Consider the following 17,863-nt stretch of genomic DNA (forward strand, 5'->3'; position numbering starts at 1 on the left):
TGAGCACCCAACATTTTTTGCCCAGAGTTGGCTCCTGGCAGGAGCCACATATTTTCTTTTGAAGAGCTGATGGTTGGCCATGCCTCTATTAGACTTGTTCAAGCAGATTGGGTTCCCTATGTCAACTCTGGCCACCATAATCCTTTCCCTGTTCAGGCTGAGCAAGAATGGGGCAAGCTGTGCTGTGCATAACCCTTGTCTGCCTGCTGTGCACTGCTCAGGGAGGAGGCAGAGCGCGGAAGGAGAAAGGCCTGTGGGTTAGGCCCCAGGTGCCAGGCTCTCCACATTGAAACAATCCCGAACTGGAGCTGTGCTGTAAGGCATCAACAGCTGCTCTCATGTCCTCCTGTTACCCAGTCCACACAGGGATTCGGACCTAGCACTGTGAGCAAGAAACTGATCTGGGCGCACAGCTAAGATCAGGTTCAGCAACCCCTTGGTGATCAGAAGGTTGCCTTCTCTCATGCTAGGGCCTACTCCCTGAAGTGCTGATGTAACAGGGCAGAGCGATGGTGTGTCTCCTTAACTAGCTGCTGTCGTTGATTGAGACATTGGCTGTGAGGCAACACCATCTGATGGCTGAGGTAAATCACTCTTCTGCAGTGATGCTGCACTTTTTGGTTGTGCCCCAGCCCGAACAGGCTAGGTGGCCCCTGAGGTGAGTTAGGGTGGAGTTGATGCAGGCAGGAAGTATCACCTCAGCAGACCACACAGCCTGTCTGGGTTTGGGGGGGGAAGGAGTGCAACCTGTGTAGTCTCTAAGGACCCTAGTTTGAGAACTGCTAATCTAAAGAAAGTGTATTTTCATGTATCTATTTACTAAAATCATTACAAGTACCTCCCATGGGTGGTGGCTGGATGCTGTTTCAGTCCAAGGTACTCCTACTCTGCCTTTCTACAGCTCCCGGTGTTTTTACAACATTTGTCTCTGTGGTAGCAACTCACCTGATGAATCGGTATTTTTGTGTACCTCGATGCAGACTAGCTACTGAAGGCTGGTGTATGCGAGGACCTGTTAAGCCATAAGGTGTTTACAGCCAATCTCTACAGATTTTTGGCTCCTCCTCAAAGGATTCCCTTCCTTGGCACCGTACTGGACGTGGTAGAGGGGAGAGCTTGCCTGCCAGAGGCTTTTTCAAAATGAGCAACTACCTATTAAAGATTAGGTGATGTCCTACTTGGAGAGTAAAATTCTTTGAGTCTCATGGATCTTATAGCAGCCCCTACCTACATGACTTTGCCTGTCTGAAAAAAAGATATCCCAATTCTACAGGCCAAGCGGGGACAGTCTTCACTTGATCACCATGCCTCAGAATATCATAGCTGCTCTAGACTGGTGATTAGTCAGAATGAGTGTACTCAGTGAGGTACTATTCAATCCCCATGCCCATCCTGGACAGTGGCTTCAGACACATCATGCATGATCCCTGAAGGATCAGTTGGTTCAGGCTATGTTCTCCAACTGGGGTCAGCTAGATGTGGATTTGTTCACAACACAGGCCACCAAAAAGTTTTGCCTCTTCTGTTCTAGAGAAGACAGGGACAGTCACTTTGTGTCAGATGCCTTCCTTCTGGGCTGGGGGGAGGAGCTGATGTGAACACTTTAGTGAGGAAGAGACACCAGGCCAGAACAAGAATGAGTCTCATTGTCCAGGTTTAGCCACACCAGGAGTGTTTACCCATCTCCTGCAACTGTCCGCTGGTCTCCAGATATGTTGTCATAGCAGGAGCTTTCATCTGGCCCCACATCTCTGCCTGAAAATGTGGGTGACCAGACTTGGCTTTGTCTGCTCTTGAAGAGGTGATGTACCTTATCCATGCAAGACCTACTTGTTCACTCTAGAAGTAGTCCAGTTGAAGTGGTCCTTATTTCAGGCATGGATGAAGAAAAGTTCTTATTGCCTGTATTGGCTTCCATTCTTTGTGTTCTGAACTATTTATTTCACTTAAAGAATCAAACTGATCATTAAGTGTTTACAAGCATTTAATACCCAACTGGCTGCCAAGTAGAGGGTAGACTTGTTTGTTCATGTTCATGGTTCAGTTAAGAGAGCTCATGCCTGCCTTGGGACCTTAATTTGGTTTTGACTATGTTGATGAAATCACTCTTCAACCCTCTGTCTAAGTAATCTCTCAAAATGTCCTTCATTGTTGCTGTCAGCAGGCAGGAGAATGACTTAAACGCACTTATGGCTGATCCCCCTTTCACAAGCACAATGTAGTTCTAAGAGCCAGTACCAGATTCTTTCTTAAGGTAGTCTCTCTGATTCCACTCCCCCCCCCCCCCCCGCCCCTCACTGCACTCTAATAAAGGGGACTCTGTCTTTTGGATCCTAGAAGGGTTCTTAAGTGGACAGAATTAAGTTTTTGTAACTCCATTTCAACTGTTTGCATCTTATGCTAAGAATACTTGGGTTATAGGGTTCTCTCCCCCCTCCAACTCTGTATTGCTGAATGTTGCATGCTAGCAGATGTTCCTGTACTTGCTGTGATTCATACACATTCCAGGAGAGGCGTGGCTACTTCCTTTTCCTGTCTTTGATGGGTGGCCCTCAGAGTTGCAATCTGGGTTTTAGTGCATACCTTAAATACTAGGCTCTGGCAAGGTGGTGCTCCAGTATCTAGGACTCTGTTCCGATTTTCAGGTGTGTTTTTAGCACTGCTTATTAGGGTTCCATAAGTGGTAATATGCAGAACCACTCAAAGAAGAAATGAAGGTTACTTGCGCATAACTGCAGTGCTTGAAGAGGGTTCTGCATATTCATACTTTCCACTTGTCTTCCCCTGTGAAAAGACTGCTTGTTCTGTGTTTGTGGAAGACACTGAGGTAAGGGTACTCTGCCCCGCTGTAGCCTTGCCCTCAGAACAGGAAAAGGTGGGGCCATAGAAGTACTCTAGTTGCCTCTGCCAGAAGAAGGTTCTACTTGAAGTTACCACCCCATATATAGCAGAGCCATTTCTAAGAACAGGTAAGTAACCCTCATTTTGTGGTGGTGATCCTGGCATCAACAACCCCCTGTAGGAGTGGAGGTGGGGAAATGAGACTCAGGTGGTTTTTTGTAACAGCCTTACATTTGTAATCATAATTTTTATTTCTTGTATCTAGTGACAACTGAAGCCTTCATCTTTTAACCATTGAAGAGCTGGAAATGTTTGTACAAAGATACTTCTCAATTAGCTTTTGTTATGAAACACGATAGAAAAGGCACAATTTTTTTTTAAAAAACAAAAGCAAACTACCCCATTCTTTTCTATCATAGATGCAGAAGTGATCTGCATTAATTTCTAACAGGTGTTATAGTGCAAAGGAAGATCTCACCACCTATGAAGTTACAGTAGGATTAGTCTGTGTACAAAAGATGCCATAATTCTATGTTTAGCAGTAGCTTTTGTATACAAAACAACTGTTAAAAGGACAAACATGCTGGCTCTTTAGACAATTCTTCAGGTGCCAAACGGCCCTGATTAATGAACATTTTGGACTTGTGTTTCTCCTTATGCTGCCATGACTACAGTGACTTAGTCTCTGCCACGGAGTCATCAGGCCCGTGCTCTGGAATTTCTCCAAATGAAGCCAGTCAGGACTCTGGTGTAGCATGCCTCTTCTCGCTGAGCATATTGGCACCAGGGCAAGACGCTTGCATAGCTTCGACCTTCCTGGGTCTGACCTCAGAGCATTCAGCAGTCCCTTCCTCCCATATGCTTCCCATGACAAGTCCACTTCTGGGGAAACCAGAGGCCCTTCGCTGTACCTCCTGCAGTCAACAGTGATTCTCAACCAGCATGGAGAACAGCAAGCTCTATGTTCTTGTCAACTAATAAACTTTCTATTTGAGTGACTTTCAGCCAAGTCTATCTTAGGGAGTCCTGGGCTAGACAGCCTTGACTCTCCCTCTTCCACTTTCCCTAAGCACACTGCCCAGCTTCCAGGGAGCTGACCTCCCACAAGCTCTCTCTCCTTTTTGTCCTGCTTCCTGGGCAAAAAGTGTCACTTGGTTGCACCCATCTCCTCAGTCTCCGGTTCTGAAGGGCACTGTAATTAATAGCATATGTGCAGATGCTGGGCCTCACCTCCCCTGAGGGCCTGAGCAAAAATCATACACCCAATTCCCACCACTGAGATACTGGTGTAGTACAGAGGGAAATGGAGGTACACACAGTATTACCATAAGACGATAACATAAAGTGGGGTTTTATTCATTTGTTAAGAGACTGTGACAATTTAACTGGACAGAGTTTTGGAACCATCAACATAGGATGCATACACATTGGTATCAGCTGAAAGCGGGTAGGCAGAGTTAGGTGTTTTACCGAAGCTGCTGAGGCCATCCCTGGATGGGAGGGAGGGTGTGAAGCAATGTCTACAATTAACATTTGTGGGGAAGTACCAGTGGTGGGAGGCTTAGTAGGTACAGGCTGCCAGTGTCTACTGATATTTTTACCCTCACAGCTGTGTACAAGATGGAGAATAGCTCTGCTCCATATGTAATGTTTCAGTCTACAGAGGCAAAAGCCAGTCTCTGCTGTAGGCACAAACTAAAGACTGAAATGCTCCTCAAAGGCAATATCCAGAATGCTACTATGCTTTTTCATCTTCACTGTTAAGGGAATTGTTTATAGTATTGTTCACACCCCCTATGTACAATTGGATGCAATTTTTTTTTTTTTTTTTACACCAAAGCATTTATCTGACAGGGAGGTGCTGTCTTGTTGAGTGCTTTTATTTATTACGAACAAGTGAAGCAATGTAAATCCACACAGAGAGAACATTTTTAGGATAAGCATGGATGTATACCGCGAGAGCAAATTCTGCATTTGAAACATCAATGGTATGGACTCCAGTACTATATACAGCTTCTATTAAAGGTTTCACTTCAGAAAATGGCATATGAATAGGAAATCCAGAAACCTGGGGAATTTAAGGGAAAAAAAATCATTAGTGAGAGTGAAAAACGATTCTCTCTCATTAGTTGAGGTATTGAATCAGAGTATAATGAGCTTTACAGCAGATAGGGAAAGTAAAAAAAAAAAAAAAAAAAAGCTACAGCTATTATGGCTATTACCTGTAATTTCACAGTGGCTGCAAGTTCAGCTTTTCTTTTAAGAGCACTTCTTACTGGACTGAGGCTGAATAACCTGCCTACTTCACATTAAAATGAATGCCCCTCGCCAAACTATGTTCAAGCAAGGCACAGCTTCCTGAATGGATGTTTAATTCCTGTCAGCCCTTTGGCCCTATTCAAAGACAGGCCCACTGCCTCTCTACTGTGGCCACCCATCTGCACCTGCTGTCTTCTAGAGCACCAGTTTGGCCCTGGGCCCTAGTACTTGTCTGCTGCTACAGCTGATTGTTGTGCTGCCCTGCACTCCAGCTACAGCATTCCCAAGCTGTACAACAACTTCAATTTCTAATTAAATATGCCCCCTCAATAGCTGCCAACTGAATATGGTACAATATGATGGATAGCAATTAAAGCAATAGTGCACATTTGCAACCAACAGGCCCCACACTAACAGGAACCCTGAATCAGCTTTGGTTGGTGTCTCAAATGAAAATAATTTGTTAACTGGTTATCATTCATCTGAATTTACAATGAGGTGGAAGCCAGATGATTTCCCCCACACAGTTGCTAGAACAGAGTGCACTTGGGGGATTCTGAGCTGAGAGGGTGGGAACGCTGTCTCTGCAGCCTTTATACCCATGTGCTGGTACTGTACAGAAGTTCCTTTGCTAGAGCTTTCGGAGGTGGGAGCTTGGAGGGGTGGGTCTAGGGTAGAGTCACACTCTGTAACCGAGACGTTGACAGTACTGCAGTCAGCCATCTTGTATGTTCAGCCACTGCCATTTGAAAAACCAAACATCACATTCCTAAAAATAATTTTTTGAGAGGCAAGACCATGCAGCTGCATGCCTGCAGTTCTACTATCAAAATGGAAGGACTGTTTAAACAGCTGACTGTGCCTTTAGATGTTTCTGACATTTTTTTTTTTATTATGAAGAGAAATGCTTTGCTAATAAGAATAATGAATTGTTAGTGGCTGTTGCTAGGAAAATTGTTAGCCTATGAGAGTTATGTGCTTTTTAAAAAAGTTTAGTGAGAAACTGCTTTGGAGAAGTCTGAGGAAGCTCTTCTTTGGGCAAGGATCTGAAACTTACAATTCCCCATCAGCTAAACAAAACAAAGGGCCCCCAAAAGCCTGGCTAATAATCACTCAAAACCATTTCAAACTTTAATAAATATAAATTTCGCAGAACTTTAGAAAGAATCTCAACTGCAACTCTAGGAGAACAGAATTGCCTAAGTTCATTAGGGTTAGTTAGGCTGTTTTTTTTTGTTGCTGCCTTCTAGAGCATTTACTATTAGTTAGCCTTGTATCAAAGGTCTAGCACCATGTGTCAGTTTTTGGATAATAGGTGACTTTCTGTTAATTAAACATCAGTGATTTGATTTACTAATGTGATATTGGACTGTGAGGAACATCTACTAGTATTTCATTACACAAGCTCTACAGGGGAGTTCATTATAGTACCCTGTAATCTCCGAGCTGTTTTTGCAATTCCGCCTGGTGGTCATCTTCTACAGCTTTTCCTTGGAATTGTTCCAGGAGAGGCAGGAAATGACGAAGCGTGGAGGTACAATGTCTATTCCAACGAGTTAGATGCCTTGGCCTCCACTCCATAATCTTCTCTTTCAGTATCTTTTCGATCCTACAGTATAATATAGCTACTTATTATAATTGCCTTACCAGTTGACTGTTCAAGGTATGATTCTGGCCTCACAATTTTGGATGACTCACGCAGAAAACAGAACTCAACCTTATTTTTGTAGACACGCTACCCCGGTTGCAGAAAGCACTGGGGATCTTACTACCTTAAGTTCTCTACTGTTCCCAAAGCAGTTCAATGATAAACACAACAGCAGTAATGGCACAGTGTTCTGGTTTACAAGAAACCCTCCAAATATCACATGCTGGAGGACTGATTTTTAAGATTTCTGGGTCGCACTTGAACTTTTAATTCTTATTCTTACAATACATAGATACAGCGAAGGGAGAGACCACTCTGTCTCAAGAGATCAAAAAGCCACTATAAGCATGCTCAACAGAGTGCCCAAGAAGTAGTTACATTTTTCCAATTGCAGCTCCTTACAATCTAGATTGGATGAAAAAGATCACTGAATGTTCCATTCTTCGGTGGTGAATCAGACAGCGGAGCTGCTGCTCACAGTTTTTAATGGAGTGAGTAGATATTTATAGAGGCAAAGTTACCTGCCCTGCAGTTCTAATGCAGCAGCCTTGTCTGTACGTTGGTAAATTAATTCTTCAGGCTAATAAAGAAAGAATTGATTAAAACATCACTTGGAATGTAAGACTTCTTGTTATCAAAGATGAAAAAACAGGACCACATTTTCCTCTCATGTGGGTTCACACCAGTGTACATCTACTGGAGTTGTTCCTGATTAACAAGGGTGTGAATGAGATCAAAATTAGGCCCATAATGTTTCACCATGTACTACATGAGGTCAGAAAAATGAATTACTGAAAAACATTTAGAAGTTAGAATTTTGTACACAAAAAGTTATTCTGTCCCTTCTGACCGTAAGTTTCAACCACTGATGTTTGATTAGATAAGGAGCGCGCGCTTGGTGTGGGACATGAAATGAACGTGGCCTCTTCACATTTTAAAGACGAATTTGACATTTTCCTTAGATTTCAGAGGCTATATTATTTGGATTTCACTTGTGACTAAGCTAATAGAGGAATGTCACAAATCATATTTGGCTTCAGACTGTATGTGGGTGTTTTTAGGACAAGAGAGATTCATCCATTCTGAATGAAACCAGATTATAAAATACTGTCACTCGATATACTGTCCTGTACACTCCTGAGGGAATCTGCACCAGAATATAAAATATTGTGCACAGAATTTTTAAAAATTCTACATATTTTATTTGTCAATATAGAAATGTGGAGGCTCCAGCATGGTAATAGGGAGCACAGGCCACAGGCTGCACAGAGGTGGGAGAGCACCAGCCACCCTCCCCCGGGCATGAGTCAGCAGTGAAGCTGCATCCAACTCTGACACAGTGCAAGGGCCGGGCCTGCCCCAGAAACACCCTGGGGTCCTGCTCCTCCGGGCAAGTTGCACCAACATAGCAAGTGAGAGGGACAAAGTCTCACAGGCATGCCCAGCCCTAGCCCCCCACTCAGGTGTGGGGTGAGGGGGTTCAGTGTGGGGCAATTTGCATGCAGGGAGGATCTGGATGCACAGGCTTCTTGGGTAGGAGGATTCCAGGTGCAAGGGGAATGGGACTATTTAGGGGGGCTCGGCAGGGGGGAGGGTCTGAGTGCAGAGGGAGTCAGTGGGGCATGGGTCTGGATGCTGGGGGAGTGATGGGGTGGAGGTCTGAGTGCAGCAGGTTGGGGCTCAGTGGGGTGCTAGGCTCCTTCGGGTGCTCAGGTGCAGGGGAGCTCATTATGGTGGGGGTTCAAGGGTGAGGGGCACATGGGGGGATGGTCTGGATGCCAGGGTGGGCGTCCAGATGCAGGGGGTGAGGCTTGGCAGAGTGGGTGCAAGGGGCTTGGTGATGGGGTTCTGGGTGCAGGATGGCGAGGTTCACCGGGGGGGGTTCAGCTGCATGGGAGTTGGACTCCCCATACAATGACCTCTCCCCTGGTGGCTGAGGCACAATGAGGGCAGCAAGGGTGTGTGTGTTTGTGTGTGTGTGTGTTTCTGCTCCAGCCCTGGCTGTTGCTTGTACAGGAAGATGAAGTTCCATCTTCCTCTGCCCCAATCCAACTGGGACTAGCAGCTAAACCTGGCACAGGGTAAGAGCCACGAGCGAGGGCATCCCCATTCCACGGTGATTTACCTCTATGGCAGTTGCTCCAGGTGCCTGAAACCATGCACCCACATTGGGAATTACATTGGGGAAGAAAACTAGTAAAGCCTCTCCTACGATAGTGCTTGGGGTGTGCTATAGACCTCCGGGATCTAATTTGGATATGGATAGAGCCCTTTTTAAATGTCTTTATTAAAGTCAATACTAATGGAAACTGCGTGATCATGGGAGACTTTAACTTCCCAGATATAGACTGGAGGACCAGTGCTAGTAATAATAATAGGGCTCAGATTTTCCTAGATGCGATAGCTGATGGATTCCTTCATCAAGTAGTTGCTGAACCGACTAGAGGGGATGCCATTTTAGATTTAATTTTGGTAAGTAGCGAGGACCTCATAGAAGAAATGGTTGTAGGGGACAATCTTGGCTCAAGTGATCATGAGCTAATTCAGTTCAAACTAAATGGAAGGATTAACAAAAATAAATCTGCAACTAGGGTTTTTGATTTCAAAAGGGCTGACTTTCAAAAATTAAGGAAATTAGTTAGGGAAGTGGATTGGACTGAAGAACTTATGGATCTAAAGGTAGAGGAGGCCTGGGATTACTTTAAATCAAAACTGCAGAAGCTATCGGAAGCCTGTATCCCAAGAAAGGGGAAAAAATTCATAGGAAGGAGTTGTAGACCAAGCTGGATGAGCAAGCATCTTAGAGAGGTGATTAAGAAGAAGCAGAAAGCATACAGGGAGTGGAAGATGGGAGGGATCAGCAAGGAAAGCTACCCAATTGAGGTCAGAACATATAGGGATAAAGTGAGAGAGGCTAAAAGTCGAGTAGAGTTGGACCTTGCAAAGGGAATTAAAACCAATAGTAAAAGGTTCTATAGCCATATAAATAAGAAGAAAACTAAGAAGGAAGAAGTGGGGCCGCTTAACACTGAGGATGGAGTGGAGGTTAAAAGATAATCTAGGCATGGCCCAATATCTAAACAAATACTTTGCCTCAGTCTTTAATAAGGCTAAAGAGGATCTTGGGGATAATGGTAGCATGACAAATGGGAAGGAGGATATAGAGGTAGATATTACCATATCAGAGGTAGAAGAGAAACTGAAACAGCTTAATGGGACTAAATCAGGGGGCCCAGATAATCTTCATCCAAGAATATTAAAGGAATTGGCACCTGAAATTGCAAGCCCATTAGCAAGAATTTTTAATGAATCTGTAAACTCAGGAATAGTACCGAATGATTGGAGAATTGCTAATATAGTTCCTATTTTTAAGAAAGGAAAAAAAAGTGATCCGGGTAACTACAGGCCAGTTAGTTTGACATCTGTAGTATGCAAGGTCCTGGAAAAAATTTTGAAGGAGAAATTAGTTAAGGACATTGAAGTCAATGGTAAATGGGACAAAATACAACATGGTTTTACAAAAGGCAAATCGTGCCAAACCAACCTAATCTCCTTTTTTGAAAAAGTAACAGATTTTTTAGATAAACGAAATGCAGTGGATCTAATTTACCTAGATTTCAGTAAGGCATTTGATACCGTGCCACATGGGGAATTATTAGTTAAATTGGAGAAGATGGGGATCAATATGAACATCAAAAGGTGGATAAGGAATTGGTTAAAGGGGAGATTGCAATGGGTCCTACTGAAAGGCGAACTGTCAGGTTGGAGGGAGGTTACCAGTGGAGTTCCTCAGGGATGGTTTTGGGACCAATCTTATTTAATCTTTTTATTACTGACCTTGGCACAAAAAGTGGGAGTGTGCTAATAAAGTTTGCAGATGATACAAAGCTGGGAGGTATTGCCAATTCGAAGAAGGATCGGGATATTATACAGGAGGATCTGGATTACCTTGTAAACTGGAGTAATAGTAATAGGATGAAATTTAATAGTGAGAAATGTAAGATTATGCATTTAGGGATTAATAACAAGAATTTTAGCTATAAGTTGGGGACGCATCAATTAGAAGTAACGGAAGAGGAGAAGGACCTTGGAGTATTGGTTGATCATAGGATGACTATGAGTTGCCAATGTGATATGGCTGTGAAAAAAGCTAATGTGGTTTTGGGATGCATCAGGAGAGGCATTTCCAGTAGGAATAAGGAGGTTTTAGTACCGTTATACAAGGCACTGGTGAGACCTCACCTAGAATACTGTGTGCAGTTCTGGTCTCCCATGTTTAAAAAGGATGAATTCAAACTGGAGCAGGTACAGAGAAGGGCTACTAGGATGATCCGAGGAATGGAAAACTTGTCTTATGAAAGGATACTTAAGGAGCTTGGCTTGTTTAGCCTAACTAAAAGAAGGTTGAGGAGAGATATGATTGCTCTCTATAAATATATCAGAGGGATAAATACCAGAGAGGGAGAGGAATTATTTCAGCTCAGCACCAATGTGGACACAAGAACAAATGGGTATAAATTGGCCACCAGGAAGTTTAGACTTGAAATCGGACGAAGGTTTTTAACCATCAGAGGAGTGAAGTTTTGGAATAGCCTTCCAAGGGAAGCAGTGGGGGCAAAAGATCTATCTGGTTTTAAGATTCTACTTGATAAGTTTATGGAGGAGATGGTATGATGGGATAATGGGATTTTGGTAATTGATCTTTAAATATTCAGGGTAAATAGGCCAAATCCCCTGAGATAGGATATTAGATGGATGGGGTCTGAGTTACTATAGAAAATTCTTTCCTGGGTATCTGGCTGGTGAATCTTGCCCATATGCTCAGGGTTTAGCTGATTGCCATATTTGGGGTCGGGAAGGAATTTTCCTCCAGGGCAGATTGGAGAGGCCCTGGAGGTTTTTCGCCTTCCTCTGTAGCATGGGGCATGGTTGACTTGAGGGAGGCTTCTCTGCTCCTTGAAGTCTTTGAACCATGATTTAGGGACTTCAATAGCGCAGACATGGGTGAGGTTTTTCATAGGAGTGGGTGGGTGAGATTCTGTGGCCTGCGCTGTGCAGGAGGTCGGACTAGATGATCAGAATGGTCCCTTCTGACCTTAGTATCTATGAATCTATTGTTGGGGAGGGGAATGTGACCACTTTCGCAGTTTCCCTTTGCTTCCCTGTCAGAAGTCATTTTTATGCAAGGAAACAAAGAAATCTGCGGGGGACATGAATTGTGTGTGTGCAAAATGGCCCAGAATTCACTCAGGAGTAAGTCTGTAAAGACCTAATTATTACAGAGGTGTGGTTGGCCTGATGTATTAACATAATAACAATACATTTACCCTTAAATTGCAAGATAAAGACTTACAAATGAGAGAAAAACTGCATATAGTGAATTAAGATTTCATGTCACACCTTCCATCCCTTAAAATAATCTAATAATTGTTTTAAACTACAAAACGAGTCTTAAATAGGTACAATAATACCTGAACACTGGAGAGGCCAGGGTATGGTAAGCTTTGTGAAAAGAAAGATTTCCATAATTTGGGTTTGCTGATGTCAAAATTTATCCTTACTGGGGAATCATATTGTTGGATATTAAACCAGATCTAAAAGAGAAGAACTTTGTTAACAGCAAGAGCCATACTACATGTATCACATCTTTTCAATGCAAAGGTAATACCATAGGAGTTACCCATATAAATTCACATGAAACCAGAGCCTTCCTGTATATTCATTCTCACCTCAAGTCTCTTTATAAAGAAACTGATATGTTAATGTACTGCATGTAACTGCAATATATTACAGTTGATTAAGGCTGCACAGTTAACAAAAATCACAAATGTTTAACATGGAATACATGGCTTTCAATGAAAGATGTAACTTTCAGAAAGGTATCATTGGGATGCCTTTTCATTATTATATACATGATTTAGAACTTTAAATTCTCTCATTCACCTTTTTTTAAAATTTAAAAAGGTTAAAAATGAAGAGACCATATGATATAATACACAAAATTTCAAACAGCTGACTTTTCTGATACATTTTCCAGATATTCTTATACAAGTTTGTTATGTTTTGGACTGTCTGCATGTGTGTGTTTTAGGTTTTGCACTTTAAGTATCATGTGCAGAAGCAATATTATAGGGACTTTTTAAACCTAGGAACATATGAACTGCCAGACTGCATCAGATCAGTATTTCATCTAATCCAGTATCTCCTCTCCATCGTGTCCAGCATTAGACACGTCAATGTAGGTGCAAGAAGCCCTACAATAGAAAATTGCAGAATAATCTGTCTATAAATGAAGCCCATCACTTAGTGTCTGGCTTATAGCCCTGGGTTTTTAAACAGGAAGATTTATATCATTTTTTTTATCGTACCTACTATAGCTGTGGGTGTTGTTTCAGAAAAGATTATCCAGTCTTGGCCTCAGTGAGGTACTGTAGCAATATATTCTACAAGTTATATGCTGTATAAAAGAACTATTTCCTTTTAACAGTTTTAAATTTGTTGCTTTTCAATTTCATTGACCATCCCCCCTTGTTTTTATTTTATCAGAAAAGGTGAACCAGAGCATCAGCTACTAGTTAGACTATCCATTTATATAATGGCATTGTATTTTTCAGTATAATTTTCTATCACAGTCTTTATCTATCCTAGTTATTTTATTTGTTGTTTAACCACTTCTGCACAATTGAGCAGAGGTTCTCATTCAGCTGTTCATGATAATGCCCAACACCATGTAGGAACAGTTCCAGTTATTCCTTCCAATGTGCATTACCTTAAATTTGTCAACATTGAATTTAATCTGTCAAAGTGCTGCACAATCACCTCCCTATGTTAGGTCTTTCTGAAGTTCCTCAGGTTTCACTAGTTTTGACTAACCTAAATCATTCTGTGTAGGGCTGTCAAGTGATTAAAAAAATTAATTGTGTTTAATTGCGTGATTAATTGCACTGTTAAACAATGACAGAATACCATTTATTTAAATATTTTGGATGTTTTCAATTCACCTCATACAAGTACTGTAGTGCAATCTCTTTATCATGAAAGTTGAACTTACAAAAGTAAAATTACATACAAAAAAATAGCTGCATTCAAAAATAAAACAATGTAAAATGTTAGAGCCTGCAAGTCCACTCAGTCCTACTTCTTGTTCAGTCAGTCGCCCAGACAAACCAATCTGTTTACATTTGCAGGAGATAATGCTGCCTGCTTCTTGTTTACGATGTCACCTGAAAGCGAGAACAGGTATTCTCATGGCACCGCTGTAGCCGGCGTTGCAAGATATTTATGTGCCAAATGCGCTAGATTCATATGTCCCTACATGCTTCAACCAGGGGACATATGTCCATGATGATAACAGGTTCTGCTCGATAACAATTCAAAGCAGTGCGGACTGACGCATGTTCATTTTCAGTATCTAAGTCAGATGCCACTAGCAGAAATTTGTTTTTCTTTTTTGATGGTTCGGGTTCTGTAGTTTCCACATCAGAGTATTGCTCTTTTAAGATTTCTGAAAGCATGCTCCACACCTCTCAGATTTTGGAAAGCTCTTCAGATTGTTAAACCTTGGGTTGAGTGCTGTAGCTATCTTTAGAAATCTCACATTTGTCACCTTCTTTGTGTTTTATCAAATCTTCAGTGAAAGTGTTCTTAAAATGAACAATGTGCTGGGTGATCATTTGAGATTACTATAACATGAAATATATGGCAGAATGTGGGTAAAACAGAGCAGGGAACATACAAAACAAGTTGCAATGGGGGAGGTTTAGATTGGATATTAGGAAAAACTTTTTCACTAAGAGGGTGGTGAAACACTGGAATGCGTTACCTAGGGAGGTGGTAGAATCTCCTTCCTTAGAGGTTTTTAAGGTCAGGCTTGACAAAGCCCTGGCTGGGATGATTTAACTGGGACTTGGTCCTGCTTTGAGCAGGGGGTTGGACTAGATGACCTTCTGGGGTCCCTTCCAACCCTGATATTCTATGATTCTATGATTCTATGATTCAAATCTGCCCAAAGGAGTTCAGTCACAAATTTTATTCATGCATTATTTTTTTTAAGGAGCATCATCAGCATGGAAGCATGTCCTCTGGAATGGTGGCCAAAGCATGAAGGGGCATACAAATGTTTAGCATATCTGGCACGTAAATACCTTGCAATGCCTGCTACAAAAGTGCCATGCAAATGCCTGTTCTCACTTTCTGGTGACATTGTAAATAAGAAGAGGGCAGCATTATCTCCTGTAAATGTAAACAAATTTGTTTGTCTTAGTGATTGGCTGAACAAGAACTACAACTGAGTGGACTTGTAGGGTCTGAAGTTTTACAATGTTTTGTTTTTGAGTGCAGTTATGTAATGTTAGGATATAGATATTCAGGCCTGTCTGTAAAGGCCTATACTTTAAAAATGTAGGTGTATTCTTACCACTTAGCTAGTTATAAAGGTATAAAAGAAAGCATCAAAATCACTGTCTGCTGGTGTAAGGGTCTTCTCTTACTGTGACAGTCTGAGGCCCTGTTCTTAGGCTAAGGCCTTTGGCTAAGCAGCAGAGGCAGCCGTAAGCTGGAAAGCGACAGGTCACATCCTCACATTCCAAACTAGTCACATTGAAATAAGGCAATCTGGGGCTGTCAGAAAGATAATTCAATCTATCACCTTCAGAGAAAGAAAAGTGCCTAGAGGATGTAAAAGGAAGTTTAGTTTAATAGTTTTCTGTTCAGTAAGAACTCACTTATCAATAGACACAGCTGGGAAACCCTTATGTCTTTATAAATGTAGTTGTAAAATTCTTACTTCTGTATTGTTTTGTCATTATAGTTTCCACTTTGCTATTGTTTATTTGCATGGTCTCTGCCTGGTTCTGTAATTGTTTCTGTCTGCTGTATAATTAATTTTGCTGGGTGTAAACTAATTAAGGTGGTGGGATATAATTGTATTATAATTATATATATATATATAATAAATAATAAATATAATTATAATCACGTTACAATATGTTTGGATTGCTTAGTTAAATTTCAGAAAAATAATTGGTTAAGGTATAGCTAAGCAAAACTGAGGTTTTATTATATAGATTGCAGTCAATCAGAAAGCAAAGGGGGAGAATGGGAACAGGGAATGGGGGTGGGGAAATTGGAATGATGTTTTGCTAAGGGGGGGGATGGGAACAGGGACAAAGGTGTAAGGCTCTGTGGTGACAGAGCTGGGAAGGGGAACACTAAGGAAGGAAACTGGAATCATGCTTGCTGAAAGTTCACTCCAACAAACATTGAATTGTTTGCACATTTGGACTTTGGATATTGTTGCTCTCTGTTCATGCAAGAAGGAGAAGGGAAGTATACGGGTGAAGGAATAAGCCCCCAACATGTAATAAACAAACAAAAATCTACATGGGCAGTTGCACTTTCACAACAAATAGATTGCACTACAGTACCTGTATGAGGTGAATTGAAAAAATACTATTTCTTTTGTTTAACATTTTTATAGTGCAAATACACCAGACTCTTGGTAGAATGCACATCTATATAGCACGAATTCGCATATAACACGGTTGCAGCCATCGATCCCAAATTTAATTACTTTAATTGCAATTCATTTTAATGCGGTCCCTGCCATAACGCGGTACAGCGCATGGATCCCAAATCCCACGTTCTAGCGAGCGTCTGGTGTATTTATAATAAAATATAATATCACTATGATTTCAATTAGAGCACAGAATACAACATATATGAAAATGTAGAAAAATATCCAAAATATTTAATACATTTCTATTGGTATTCTATTATTTAACAGTGTGATTACATTTTTTAATTAAATCCCAATTAATTTTTTTGAGTTAATCACGTGAGTTAACTGCGATTAAGCAACAGCCCTAATTGTGTCAATTTTGCCACCTCACTGTTCACACTGTAAAAAAAAAAATCAATAACTATATTAAACATTATTCCGACAGGGAACCATGGGGCCCAACTGTTAACTTTTTGCAATGGTGAATATTGACTAATTCTACTCTTTGTCAATGTCTCAGCCAACTTCCAATTTACCATGGTACTTATCTTTCACCTCGTGACTATTTAGTCTTCTCAGAAGCTTCTTGTGACAGACTTTGTCAAAAGCTTTCTGAAAGTCCTCCAAATAAATTGTTATTCTGTTCTCTGTTATCCATTATTTTGTTAACACGTTTAAACATTTAGTAGTTTACGAGTCACCATTTCACTTTGCTGATTTGCCTCTATAATATGCTGCTCTTCGTCATAAAGTTAAGCAACTATATTAAGCAAGAGTAGGTAAATTAAATCCTACAATGCACAGGTTTTAGTTGGTTGGGTTTCTTTGCTTGTGTATGCTATATTTATATCAGTATTTTATAGTTTATAATCTGTTTAAACTATAGTAAAAATCTGTTTTATACAACAGTTGAAGCAGAACTTTTTAAGTTGCTGGAAACCTAATTCAAGAATGGCATAAATCACTATTTGATAACATGACCCACTAATAGAAAGTATATTGGCATGGATACAGGAACTCCTGATCCACTAGGAAACAAGAGGTTAAGGGAGAGGATGACAAAGGTAAGGGGTGTGTGTGTGTGTGTGTGTGTGTGTGTGTGTGTGTGTGTGTGTGTGTGTGAGAGAGAGAGAGAGAGAGAGAGAGAGAGAGAGAGAAGATGGAAATACTTACATTATCAAAGCTAATCAAACAGCCCACATTTTGCAGTGGACAGAAAGTATCAAACTGTCCATAACAACGTCCACTACTGGGATTCCATATCGTATACTGATTTTGCTCCCAAGTTAATACATATGCAGTTGGCCCCTAGGAAGAAAAAGATTGAAAAACATTTTTTAAAAGTTATGCTAAGATAATATTGTATTGTATTGTATTGTAAAGGCCAGTATCCACTTTATTATTGAGGCCACAGACAAACTGCACAACTGAACTATTTTCCTCTAACTGGTTGTAATAGTTTTCTTCGAAACAGCCAACTCATCCACTTCTACCACCATAACCAATGTTCAAGTAACTCTAAGCCCCTAAAGTGGTGTGTAGTTTTACTTTGGCTTACATCAGGATTGCACAAATAACCCTTCCACCCCAGCACTTTAAAAAGTAAAATAAAGAAG

At 41.3% G+C, this 17,863-nt stretch overlaps 1 protein-coding gene and 1 long non-coding RNA gene across 7 annotated transcripts in view; one reads left to right on the forward strand and one right to left on the reverse strand.

The window, feature by feature from the left end:
- On the forward strand, window positions 1-3,216 carry LOC122460106. Its single transcript, XR_006281190.1, has 2 exons — window positions 1-796; window positions 836-3,216. It is a non-coding gene; the product is annotated as an uncharacterized LOC122460106 (long non-coding RNA).
- Window positions 3,217-4,705: 1,489 nt separating this feature from the next.
- The window catches only part of CC2D2A (coiled-coil and C2 domain containing 2A), a 136,379-nt gene continuing 123,221 nt past the window's right edge, over window positions 4,706-17,863 (reverse strand). For 5 of the 6 annotated variants that reach the window (XM_038398469.2, XM_043514124.1, XM_043514123.1 and 2 more), the window contains 5 exons: window positions 17,421-17,555; window positions 12,220-12,342; window positions 7,270-7,328; window positions 6,532-6,709; window positions 4,706-4,909 (listed from right to left, as the gene is read on the reverse strand). In XM_038398469.2, the coding sequence (XP_038254397.1) occupies window positions 4,721-4,909; window positions 6,532-6,709; window positions 7,270-7,328; window positions 12,220-12,342; window positions 17,421-17,555 (684 nt within the window). In that variant the 3' untranslated portion in view covers window positions 4,706-4,720. Of the gene's footprint in view, window positions 4,910-6,531; window positions 6,710-6,983; window positions 7,329-12,219; window positions 12,343-17,420; window positions 17,556-17,863 lie in introns of those variants that run through there. The other variant, XM_038398472.2, reaches the window with a different exon arrangement.

Source organism: Dermochelys coriacea, chromosome 4 (assembly GCF_009764565.3).
Source record: "Dermochelys coriacea isolate rDerCor1 chromosome 4, rDerCor1.pri.v4, whole genome shotgun sequence".
Lineage (NCBI taxonomy): Eukaryota > Metazoa > Chordata > Testudines > Dermochelyidae > Dermochelys > Dermochelys coriacea.